This window comes from Diplotaxodon limnothrissa, linkage group LG22, assembly GCF_057381915.1.
Source record: "Diplotaxodon limnothrissa isolate DT_005_m linkage group LG22, D_limnothrissa_male_GT1.1, whole genome shotgun sequence".
Lineage (NCBI taxonomy): Eukaryota > Metazoa > Chordata > Actinopteri > Cichliformes > Cichlidae > Diplotaxodon > Diplotaxodon limnothrissa.
The window spans coordinates 12,334,947-12,347,563 of NC_140616.1; the positions used below are offsets into that span (position 1 = coordinate 12,334,947).

The 12,617-nt window shown below is 40.1% G+C and overlaps 1 protein-coding gene across 1 annotated transcript in view; it reads left to right on the top strand.

Moving 5' to 3' along the window:
* Positions 1-355: 355 nt before the first annotated feature.
* Positions 356-12,617, top strand: part of osbpl10a (oxysterol binding protein-like 10a) — a 95,458-nt gene continuing 83,196 nt past the window's right edge. The window contains exon 1 of the mRNA XM_085346116.1: positions 356-889. Within this exon, the coding sequence (XP_085202242.1) occupies positions 612-889 (278 nt within the window). The 5' untranslated portion in view covers positions 356-611. The remainder of the gene's footprint in view (positions 890-12,617) is intronic.

A 12,617-nucleotide genomic window follows, 5' to 3' on the forward strand; every position in this document is an offset into this window, starting at 1 on the left:
TGAAGCTTTAGGGACTTTAGGGGGATTTTCTTTCCTATAACATTCCGTCAGTATAGTTGTGTTTTTATTCATCCACAATTATTGTAGTTTAGGCATGCATACATGCACATAGTGAGCTGTCACTGTTCACAAAAAAAGTCATGCGTATCAGCTTAAATATGTGTCATGTGAGGCTTTTCCTGCCCTTTCCAATTTTTTTTTTTTTGGACGGGGGGGGGTGTCTGACGATACGTTTCATAGGAGAGTGCATAGTAGGTAATATCCGGGGGCAGGTCTAGAGTAGAGTGGGAGTGTCTGCGCTCTGCTGTCCTTCCTACCAGAAAAACGGTGGATGAGACCCACATTGCCACACACTGCAGAGGACAGAGCGGGACTCAAACACCATCGAGGAATATGTCAGCTGTGTCACGCACCGAGGGACGCATAAAGCCGCCGCGCAGCGCAGTTTCTGCACATCCACTGCCTCTGCTTTAGTTTAGCAGACAAACACAACCCCGTTTAGCACTTATGCTTTGCTAAAAATCTCTTCTGCTGCTGCTTCTGGTCCATTCCTTTCCCTCCTCCCCTCTCTTCCTGCTCCTCCTCCTGCTGTGTGCCGTCCCGTCGCCAGGATGGACAAGACGCTCTGCAGTCCGCATCCCGGGACCAACAAAACAAACTCTTCCTCCGCGGACCTCCGCGGGAGCTCATCATCGAGGAAGCCCGGTGGGCGGCCCGGGTCGCACAGCCCCGGCTCCGGCTCCCTGGGAGGCTCGGCTGTAGCGGGAGGCAGTCGGGCAACTGTGCTGGGGAACAGCATGAATTTGCAGCAACAGCAGCAGGCGCGCAAGAGGCAGCTGGAAGGAGTCCTGAGCAAATACACCAACCTGATCCAAGGCTGGCAGAACAGGTAAGCACGTGGATGGGGTCGGGGACGTTTGACACATGATTTAGTTTCGGTTCATGCCCCAGGTGAGGCTTCGTGTTGTTATTTGCCCCGTCCACGTTGCACTTTTACCACCACGTCACTGCGAGGGGGAGGGGGTTCAAAATCACACAAGTCTGGACGCCTGCTGATGAATTAGTTTGTTTGATCGCTGTCTTCATGGGCTGACTTACATAATGGGCAAAAGAGATGTTAGAAAACAAAAACTGTCATTAAATAATACTTATAATAATAATCCTCTAAAATTCTTGTAATTTCCAGTATATTATGTTATTATATTAATTGCTAAAGTATTTTCAGAAACATCAGATTTGCTGCTTTTCTTGGTCTGTTCTTATAATAAAGTTAATATCTTTGGGGGTTTTGAAAGCCTGGTTTCCTAACTTGCATTCTCAGAACTCAGAGTAAAAGTTTTAAACTATTTTGGAACACTTGAGCAATAATTTAAAAAATGTATAAATTAAATTAGGATTAGAGATTACTCAACTGAAAACAATGATGGAATTGGAAAATGCCAAAGTAATTAATCATTTGTCAAAGTTGGTGCTGATTCATCATCTGTCAATACATTTTAGAGCTACCGGATTAATTGTTCCCCCTTTAAAATAGCCCTCTTAAATTCTTAACTATCGATCTCATTAAAGATATTGGTTTATTAAAAAAAAAAAAAAAGTTAGCCATCCATCTGTTTTCTGCTACTTATGTGGGTCTGGGTTGTGGGGGCAGCAATCTGAGCAGAGATACTCTTCCATCTCTTCTGGAGGGGAACCCAAGGCATTCCCAAGCCAGCTGAGAGATGAAGTGTCTTCAGTGTTTCATGAGTTTGTATCAGGGCCTCTTCTCAGCATGACATAACATAGGGAGCCATCCTTATGTTGTGGCAGAGTACTGAATGGTTAAGTTGGCGGTAAACATTAGCCTTCATTTTTATTACATGTTATAAGTGCGCTTCAAACAACACGACTGATTACAGCAGTGGTTCTTAAACTTTTGCCACTACACATCCAGTTATAAGAGAAACGGCTACTAAACTAACTAATAAAAGGTGCTTAGATGGTGTTTTTCTTCTCAATTTGACAACTGAAAGTGTCATTCACCTATTAAATCATTTATACAAGTGCTTTTCTATGACTAAGCACTTTAACCTAACATTGGGTCAGGGGAAAACTGGGCTTCGGTATCTTACCCAACAATACTTTGACATGCAGGTTGGTGCCAGGGGTCAAACAACCGACCTTCACATTAATAGACGACACGCTATACCAGGTAGCACAACGCCATCAGCACACTCTTATTTATTTTCCCCAGAAAAATCGAATTAATTCAGCCATAGTTTCTAGTATTTTCCTCCAGCTTGTGCAGGTCTCCACCTTTAGCAGCTCTGTGGCCTTCACTACAACTGAATAGGACTGAAACTGAAGCCAATCAGATATCATGCAGTTTGATTAACGGGAAAGTGCCAAACGACTAACTAACAATCATTGTTACTTTGTTTTAACCAACTGGTGTTTGGCTAATAAAATGTGGATAACACAAAGGTCAAGGTGGACAAAATGAAGTCTTGCTGACATTAAAAAAGATTAGAAAGGACAATGAAAAGTGGCTAACGCGCAAGAATGAGACCCTGCTGCCACAAAGTGTTTGTGTTTCCTGAAACTGTGGACACACTGTACACTTACGCCTGCCCGTCTGTACAGGTTTTTGCAGTTGCTGATCTGTACTGATATTATTCCCATATACTGTGACAATCTGTAATTCCGCTGCTCCTGAATCAGTGCAGGCACTCTTGTAATGAAGTATATAACATCTTCACAGCAGTGCAATTCTCAAAAAGTGCCTGTACCTCATCCAGAATTTATATGCCATCACGCCGCCCTGTCCGATTTCCTCATCTCAGACACAGACAAATACAGAGAGAGGTTTTTATGAGAAGCTGTGTTTTTAATTTTAAGTCAATGTGAGTCACATGTGAAACATCTTCCCCTGGGTTGGACTTTCTTTTCATTCTTGTTTTTCTTCCCCCCGCGGTCCGAACAGCTAACATGAATTATGCAGGATCTCTGCGTTTGGCAGTGCAATTAGTTTTGTGTGTGGGTAAAGAAGAACTAAGCGACTTGGAGCATCCCATTGTGTACAGTGGCACTGCTGCAGAGGAGAGGGAAGCTCACGTTGTGTGGGGTTTGTTTGTGTTGAGGGGCGGTGTAGGAAGGAGGAGGAAAGACTGACTCGTCCCTGCTCTCCCATCAAACTGACAGACGATGCACCGATGCACCGCATCTTGATACGTACCCGCAGGAACACTTGTGGGACAGCGAGACAAACGTTCATTTCAGAGCGATCAAAGCGAGGTGGCACTGATTAAAGGAAGCCTTAAATGTGCGTGATGTTCTCGTGGGATTTGTCACATGTAGCCTGTGAAGCGCGTTTTAATCAAATAGTACGGTCTGCCATGTGCACGGGTGTGCTGATTTCTGATCTTTGTACAGACGAAAGGGCATTACCAAATTGGTTTGGCCTTTGTGGGTGATGCTGCCTGTCCAGTGTCAATTTCAAAGTGCCTATAGGGTAAAGGTGTAGCTTCGCAGGAGAGAATCCTTTAACTTCATTGACTTGAGCAAGCGCCAAGACCTCAAGCTGAAAGAGTGTTTCAGCACAGACGGGGAGCAGCGACTAAAACATCTTGAAAACGTAGCCTGGAGCTGAGATGGCTTTTAGTTTCCATTTAGATTGTCTTTGAAACTATACTAACATGGGTCAGTAGGCTTATTGCTACTGCTCATAGCCCTAACATTAGTAATGATGACAAAATGTACAAAGTAGTTTCATTTGAATTCAAATTCATAATTTTTAAATTGTATTTTTTGGCTCTTGAAGGAGGAAAAGAGTTTAGCAATCAGACTTTGCTTTGCTCTGTTTTTGTTTTTTTCACGTACAGAACACTGCCACGATGTGACTAATCAAAGCAGTGATGATTATCTCTACCTGAAATTCAGTTAAAGCTATATAAGTGAATTAAGGTGATTCCTGGAGTCATCTTATTATCACTACCAAGAAGGACTGTTTGATCCTCTGTTTGCTTGTAGGATAACTTTAAATTAAGAATGTGTTTCCAGAGCTGGGGCTAGAAGTAATAAAGTTTTAGAGTTCTGGATGTGGATTTAGGAATTTTAGTGCACTCTCTTAATAAAAGACGAAAGTTGTCACTGAGAATCCAGAAATTAATCAAGTGCAACATTCAACTAGTAAGACAAATTTTTCTGCTCATGAATGGAAGTAAATAACTTTAATTTAGTGTCTAATCCAAAAAAGAATGCTGTGCATGCCTTTTTTTTATGCTTTTGTTTTTGTCAAACAGTAAATTAGAAAATTCATGGATAACAACAATAACTATATTTTAGCATTAAAACTGTCATTTGGATTAAAGAGCTTGTGCATGCTGGTGGATTAACCATTACAGAAACATAAAAAAATATTTTGGTAATTACCAGTGCTTTTAATTTATGGCAGCTGTGACATGAACCTTACATTGTGTGGTGCTCTAATAAATGTAAGCACTGTAAACACCATGCTGAAGTAAGAACAAATCAGCAGACACTGTCTTAATGTTCTCAGGGAAATGTAATCTTCTGGATGTAGGGAGTCCGTTTATGGATGGTGTGGAACACGGTGCAATCTACCAGGAGCAAATCGACTTTCACTTTCAGTACTTGTGCTTCTGTGACTGTAGAGATAACACTGCGAAGGGGATGATCAGGATCTGATCCATTCCCACATTTCATTGCGTCACCAGGCACCTGTTTCGGTGTAAAAAACAGAGACAATGAAAAGGGGAGTTTTACAGGAGAAAGAAATGATAGAAACAGTCCTATGGAGCACTTATGCATCGTCTCCATGAGAATTCCCCACAAAGGTGGGATCTGCAACTTGTTGTTTAAAATCCTTGAACTGTGGTTCAGCTTTGCAGCTGCCGTCTGTGACATCCTGCAGTTGCAAACTCTTAGTATCAAGAAATTATTATGTGCACTTAGGTTTGTTGGCTTTGCAGCTAATGGTGTCGCTGCTGGCAGAGAAGCCACACTTGGTCTTACAGGCACGTTTCTTGACTCTTAAACTCTGAACTTTTACTGCAGATATCAGTAAATAAAGTAAATGAACATGATTGCTGTGAGCTCTGTGCAGAGATTTGCAGGTATGGGTAAAAGAGGGGTGACTCACTGGAGGATGCACCAACAGATAGCAGTTTTTCAAAGGAATCTGCTGTAGTGGAATATTCATTTATTCTTTTTCTTCTTCTTTTTTTCTTTTACAGCATTATATGCAATTGCATTTTGAGATGATTTAATATTAAATATTAATATTTAGCTTAAATTGCAGAGTTATCCAAAGAGTGCTTAAAGTACAATTGAAATCTGCCATGTTAAACCTTTTGCACTCTTAAGTTTGATTGGATCACCCATGAAGAGGAAAACATGGGTGATCCATGGGTTGACATTCATAATTATTCTGTAAATCTTGCATTGACCGGAGTTTTCACCCTTGATGGCTTATTTTAATGTGTTGTGCTGTGAAAGGCCAATATGTCACAAACCCAGGAACACTGAAACAATTAACTGGAAGTACTTGTAGTCCTTTCATTAAAGCAAAACAAAACAAAAACAACAAACTCCCCCACCCCACCCCTGAAAAACTGTAATGTTGATAATATGTCAACATGAAGGTCAGAAAGCATTACTTTTGTTATTGTTTATGGTATTTCTATTTTTTACCTCGTTTTAAAGCTTTTAAAGCAGAAACCATTGCAGCCAATCTAATTATTTTTAAAATAATCTATTCCAGCAAGATTATTTCTTTAGAATATCTTTAGTAAAAATGTCATTCTGCTACAGCAACGTTTTATTTATTTATTTAATTTCAAGATTATTTAGTTTTGAAATGAATCAGGACTGAATGGTGGGTTCACTGTTGTGTTTTGAGCCTTTGTTCATATTTCTTCACAGTAAGTGATTTTTACACCCTATGCTGTAGTTCTCTATCTTTCTCTGAGCTCAGGAAAGCATTTGCTGTCACCTGGGATAAAGATTTATATTATATATATATATATATATTATTAGAGGTTTACTATGGGAGGGGGCCTGTAGAGAAATATAAATCAGCTAGGTTAAAAATGAAAGGCTTTTTGCAGCCGGACCAGATTTTAAAATGACCCGTTTCTTTTATACCTGTGAAGGAAGACGATCAGATGCTCCATCCTTCCTCAGGTTGTGTTCAGCTCACAGTTAATATCCGTAAGTGCCCGCAGCGTAAAAATAGAAACGTTTGAAGGAGGAGAGGCCGTGCCCCGGTGGAAGACATTGTTTGAGTAATTACATTGTCAGTCACGTTTCATCACGTGGAGGAACACAAAGTGTGTGTGTGCGTGCGTGCATGCGTGCGTGCGTGCGTGTGCATGTTTGGCAGGCCGTGTCTTGGTGGGCAGGAGACCTGAGTGGAGCTAATTCTGCCACTGTGTGGGCGGCCATGTGTCAGCGTGAAGTACCGTTATGTTGAGTAGGTGCTGTGTGCGTTTGTGTGAAGAAAATGTGCTAAGTAGTCAGTTTTGTTTATATATGCACATATGAAATGCGTGCTATACTTGTAAGGATAGTAAATGATTCAAACCCTTTAAACCTAAGCATTGATGACAGTCACAGTCAGTGTAATATAGTAATAATCATTTATTATAACACTGTTGTAATAATGGCAGTGTGACTTTAATAATGTGCCATTATGGGAAAGCTAGTGACACATTTATACCCAGATGAACTGATGAAAGGAAAGATTTTGGAAGGGAAGAAGTTTAATGTGCAACAGAGCAAATGAGCTCAAAGTTTGCCTGAAGGTGCTGTAGAGATTAATTGAAATGCGTATCATAAAAAAGTGGTTAATAAGAATAAATGGTCTAAGGCAGTGTATACAAAACCAATAAACAGATGGGGTTGTTAACAAGAGTTTCAGTATTATAAGCATTGAAACTGCAGAATTCTGGAAAGCCAAAAACCCCCAAGAAAAAACAGCCTTCTTTCAGCAAGTCTTGTCTCTGTCATAAGCTCCTCCCACCAGCGTAAGCACACGCATCTGTGTCATACGTGTGAAAAACGCAAAGGCAAAAGTCAACACACAAGAGCAGTACTTACTCCTCTGTTTAATTTTTTTAATTATCAAGCGCCACCGATCGTTACACAATCTCACATGAAAGAAAAAGAAAAGACAAAAACATCACAAGCCACGTCTTCTACACTCCAAAGAGGGCGAGGCATTTCTAGTTTCCTCTCAGATGACCTCAGTTATAAAGGATCAGTTATGTTTCTCAAAAAAATGAAAGAAAAATCACATGGTTCAAAGTGTTTTCTCTAGCTGCCTGCGTGTGTTTCCTCCCACAACCTAAACATATGCATCTTAAGTTAGCTGGTGATTCTAAATTGACTGCAGCTGTGGGAGTTAGGGTTGGGTACTCTTTACATTTTGAACCCATAGTGGCAGCTTGAATTGGCTTCTATGCTCGGCGGTAACTTTTTAGTGCTTATTTTGAAATAATAAATGTACATTTTTGTCTTACAAAGCAAGTCCATACTTCTCGACTGAAACATTTTATTTATTGACAACATTTGTTCGCTCTGACAATGTCTGACGCTGACGTTGCTATCAGTGTTTGCATACAAAGGTCTTTGATATAGTTCCTCAGATAGCGTGTTGCTTTCCCGTCAATACAATGCTGGTAAGAAATTTCAATACAGCCAGAGGAAGAATGCTGAGTTTAAATGTCAAACAATAAAGTGGAGGGAAAAAAGGCCAGTTTCTCTGACGACAGCTGATCCAACTTCCTAATTAATTACCTACTGCGATATTGACAAAGTGCCCAGAAAATGTTTCATTATCATCTATGGGTTAACTTCTCATATGTTGATGGCCAATATGCTAAAGTTAGTTGGAAACTTATGAGGCTATAAAATAGGTGGACTGGCAACAGGCCTACACCCTGATTATTACTGTGTTACAGTTGGAATGGTCTCCCTCTCTGAAGTGTATTTAAGATAACTTTGGGATGTTTTTATATTTAAGGAAACCAAGTAGCACAATCATTTTAATATCAACAAAAGTCCTTACATGCACTGACAAAAAGTGTGGCTGAATATGAAGGAGATCATTAATATGCCATCTATCCTTCGTATGTCCCAGATGCAAACTTTGCACAGTGTCACAAAGATTAATAGAGGAAGTGTTGTTTGCAAGCTGCTTGTTATTCAACAGTTGATTATCATACACGGTGTATGTTGTGTTCGCATGCATAAGAGGAAGTGTTGTCAGACAGGTTTTGTAACAAACACAGAGCACAGTCAAACTTATTTAGAAGAGAGAATAAAGGGTAACAGGTTTTTAGAGTTTATTCTAGTTGTGTGTGCTTATGTTTTTTCTGTGCTTCTGATGATTTGTCAATCATTTGCAGATTGACTTCCTATCTGTCTGAGCTGCTTCACATTCACACACCTGTAACAACTCTGAGGTCATGTAACCAGTTGCTCTAACACATTCCTCAAATGAGATTAAAACAGAGAGGTGATCAAAATATAAATGTTTGCACTAAATATATGGAATGATCTAACTCTGCACATCTGCTTGGCTCAGATTTTAAATCCTATTTTATTTTAATAAATTTTTGTCTTTTAATGTTGTGTATTGTGTTCTGTTTTCCTGGATTTTAGTGTTAAGTTGAATTGGCCTATATTTTGCTGTTTTAAATGTGCTGTATAAACAAATTTGACCTTGACTATGGCTTGTAAATCAGTAACTATTTTAAAGCCTTTTATATCCTTATCACGCTGAAAAGGAGTGGATAGTTGGTAAAGAATATAGTGGATGGGAGGAAAAAAAGAACACAATCATTATAAAAATCCTTAAATCAAGTCTTAATTCTCAAACAGCTCTGTGTAGAAATGAGACTATGACTAAAACTTAAAGGTGCAGAAGTCTGATTGGTCAGGAAGCCTTTGAATGTGCAGACAAACACACACATACGAGAACTCATCTCCTTCTTAATGCTGCCCTAGAAGCCACGAGAGTCCATTTGAGAATTAATAGGTTGACATTATGCATTCTCCGGCCTCTCAGACTAAACAGTCAGTTTGCCACAGTGAAGTGTTCCCACTTAAAGACACTCGGAACATATTTAGCATGTCTGCAATGATAGGAAAATACTCAGCTTATTTATTACAGACACATAAGTACCATCTGTGAGGCCTGGTTTACCTCTCGCAGCTTTTTCTGTCTGCATTTTGAAGTCATGCATTACCTGCAAGTGGTTACTGTGTGATCATTTCACGCTAGTGGACATGCTTTTTGTCATTTTAAAAGTAGAAATGTGAGCTTTTGATTGTGGATTGTAGCGCACGGCTAGTTTCCAGGGGGACGAATGTTGACGACACACTTTAAAAAAAATGGAAAAACAACGTCACCTTCTGCTGCTGTAAATCAGTTGTAACATTCATCATTCCATGGAGCAGATATCTAACTTAATTCTTTGTAATTTGGTTATCGGCATATGTATGAAGTGTGTGCCAATCACACAATTCATACCATTTATAGCTCTTTCTCAATTTCCATTTTAGACCGTCTTCCTGTATAAGAAGCTGTGAGCGTTGTGTAGATGTTATATCCATGTCTTCGTAAGTGCTCTGCAGGGTGGGGGATGTACTGTGATGAACAAATAATTTCTTTGCACTTGCACTCAGTGGAAAAGGAGCTCTGCTGTGCTTCTTTGATCAAAGCTGTGAGTCGGGGTGGTGCAGCTCTGGTGGGTGTTTCTGTGTCTGAAAAGGGGAAGAAAACTGCAGGCATTAGCTTGGCTTCATGTTGATATATTTCTGTCTGTTTAATGGCTGTATCTCCTGTCTTTTTGCTGTTTCTTGGGTTTCTGTTCTAATTTTCTGTTTTTTGTAAGGCCAGCTTTGATATTAGAGTGCAGGGGAAAGGGAAATGAGTTAGCATTTTGCATTTCCCCTTTCCTTCATATCTTGTTTGGTTTTCTTGTGTGTAGTTTTCTTGTATACTTTTAGGAATGCTTAAAATAACATCTGGTTTTAACAAAGCCTTTTAATAGTTTCATTGCCCCCACTTGTGAAACTATTCCATGTCCCTGATATGGCAGCTGGTCAAAAAGTACAGCCTGAAATGTTTAGATGTTTAAAAACGTCAGATGGTAAAGTTTTATTATGATGATACGTTTGTGGAAGCAAACAAGAGTTAAGAGATTGTGAATGATGAGCTTACACTCACCAGCTACTTTATTACATACATCTATTTAGTTGCATGTTAAAACATGATTTATCAGCAAATCAAGTCCATGCATTTGTGGATCTAGGTATGGTTAGGATGACCTGCTCAACGTCACACTGAGTATCAGAAAGGAGAGGAAAGGAGATTTGAGTCACTGAATGTGGCATGGATGTTGCTGCCAGCTGGGCTAGTGCGAGTTTTTCAGAAGCTACTGATCTGTTGGGATTGGATTTTCCTGCACAATCATCCCGAAATAATAAAAAAATATATATATCTAGTGATTTTTAGAGAGGTTTGGATAGATTGCTTCAAGCAAGGTTTGGACCTTGAAGCAGATGGACTACAGCAGCAGAAGACCACACTGGGTGCCACGCCCGCAAACTAAGAACAGAAAACTACAATTCACAATGACCTCATCAAAATGGACAATGGGAAATTGGAAAAACGTTGTCTGGTTCTGATGAGTCATGATTTGTCCTGAGACATTTGGACGAGGATCAGAATTTGGCATAAATAACATGGGAAAAAAGATGATTCTGATGACAGCATGAAACCATCCTGCTTGGTATGAACAACTATGGGTGGTGCTTTGAGTAGAGGATGTTTGGGATGTGGTGAAACAGGAGATTTTCATCATGGTTATGTAGCCAACAAATCTGCAGCAACAGTGTGATGCTACCATCTCAATGTGAACCAAAATCTCTAAGAAATGTTGCCAGTAACTTGTTGAATCTGTACCACAAAGAATCAAAGCATCTCTGAAAGCAAAAGTGGCTCCTAACCAGTACTAGCAAGGTGTACCTAATGAAATGATTGAGTATAATTTATTTGGCCACAGCAGTGTCAAGATCTTCTCATGATGTTACAGGAAAATAAAATGCCAGCAGCATGTAATCTCCCTGATAGTTGCCAATCACTCTCTTATTGATCCCCCTTTTCCTGCCAATAATCAGTGTGATTCACTACTCTGACGTCCCTCCAAGCATATTTGAGAATTAACTGCCAAAAGAGCAGCGAGGAGATGTAAATCCTGCTGACAAGCCATTTCCTGCAGCACAATTGTTAAATCCATTAGGAAATGATAGTGTTTCTGTTGATGTGGACAAATGTGCTTGACTAAGCTCTTTTTAAAGTGCAAATATTGTTATGGTGGTGATTTATAGCGGGCTCTATGTTGTTACAGATGTCTGCTCCTGAGTGCACGTACAGGTTTCTAGAGATAGAAAGTTTGAACATGAATTCTAATTCAAGTATGTATAAAGGTTTAAAATAAACAGCTGTGGTATATTTAGAAGCAATAAAACCCTACGTGATGACACGTTCTCTGATATTTTAAGGGCGGATAACAAAATCGACTGCAGATGGTGATTTGTTTCATGATTGCATTGAGTGAATTGATTTGTCCATTAAAGGTATTGAATGTCTTTGCCAACAAAGAATCCCACCCCAGGGTACTGTAATATCTAAACTGAGTAACAAAGGCATTCACATTCATCATGCATTAGCACATATTACTGAGCATATTCAACTTCCTGTTCTGCTTGGTCACCATGCATTTAGTGCCCATGTTGTATCTCTGTGTTAGGGCTGAACGATATATCGCATTTGACCCTGTTGACCCCCTCATCAGTGAATGCCTCCATTCTGCTGACTGCACAGGGGATAAGACTTGATACACTGCTGTGAGCTCAACATGCAGCGCGTGAGGCCGACGAAGACAGCCCTGGATATAAAGTGATGCAGGCAGATTGTTCCCTGGATGGCTGCGGTCGGCATAAAGCTCCAGCCCTCCTGATGGAAGGGGACAAGACTGTGAGCAAGGATCAATTTTCAGACGGCAGCGTTCCCCGTGTGCTCGCTGGGGCTGAAAGGGTTCATGGGGAAAAATGCATCCTGTGAAGGATGGAGAAGTTAGCAGCTCAAGCAGCTAATGAGTTAGGAAATTATGATATATGCACTGTTAAAGCAGTGGTTTTTGAATACGCTGCTCCAGTTTATCTCAAGATTTTAAATCGGCCTTCGCGTCAGTGTGCTTTGCTTGTTACGTCTCACACACATGCTTGTTTTGCTTTCAAGGGAAACTTTGTCATGACTCACCTGAAGTGCGAGTATTTTAATATCTTTTTAAGGCAGCTTGTAAAACATTACATTATTCAGCATCCCTCATTTCATTTGTTAGTTAGAGCTTGACCTGGTGTCCGTGCCTCCAGCCATAAACTCAAACTGCTTTGTTTTGAGCTCTTTTAGATTAATGAACAGATGCAGGCAGCATGAAAAAAGCCTAAAATGCATCCAGGAAGGAGGGTTGCCATTCACTGTCCATCAGGGTCTCAACAAAAAGGTGCTCTTTGCATTCATTTGCTGCTTTTATGCATTCATACAC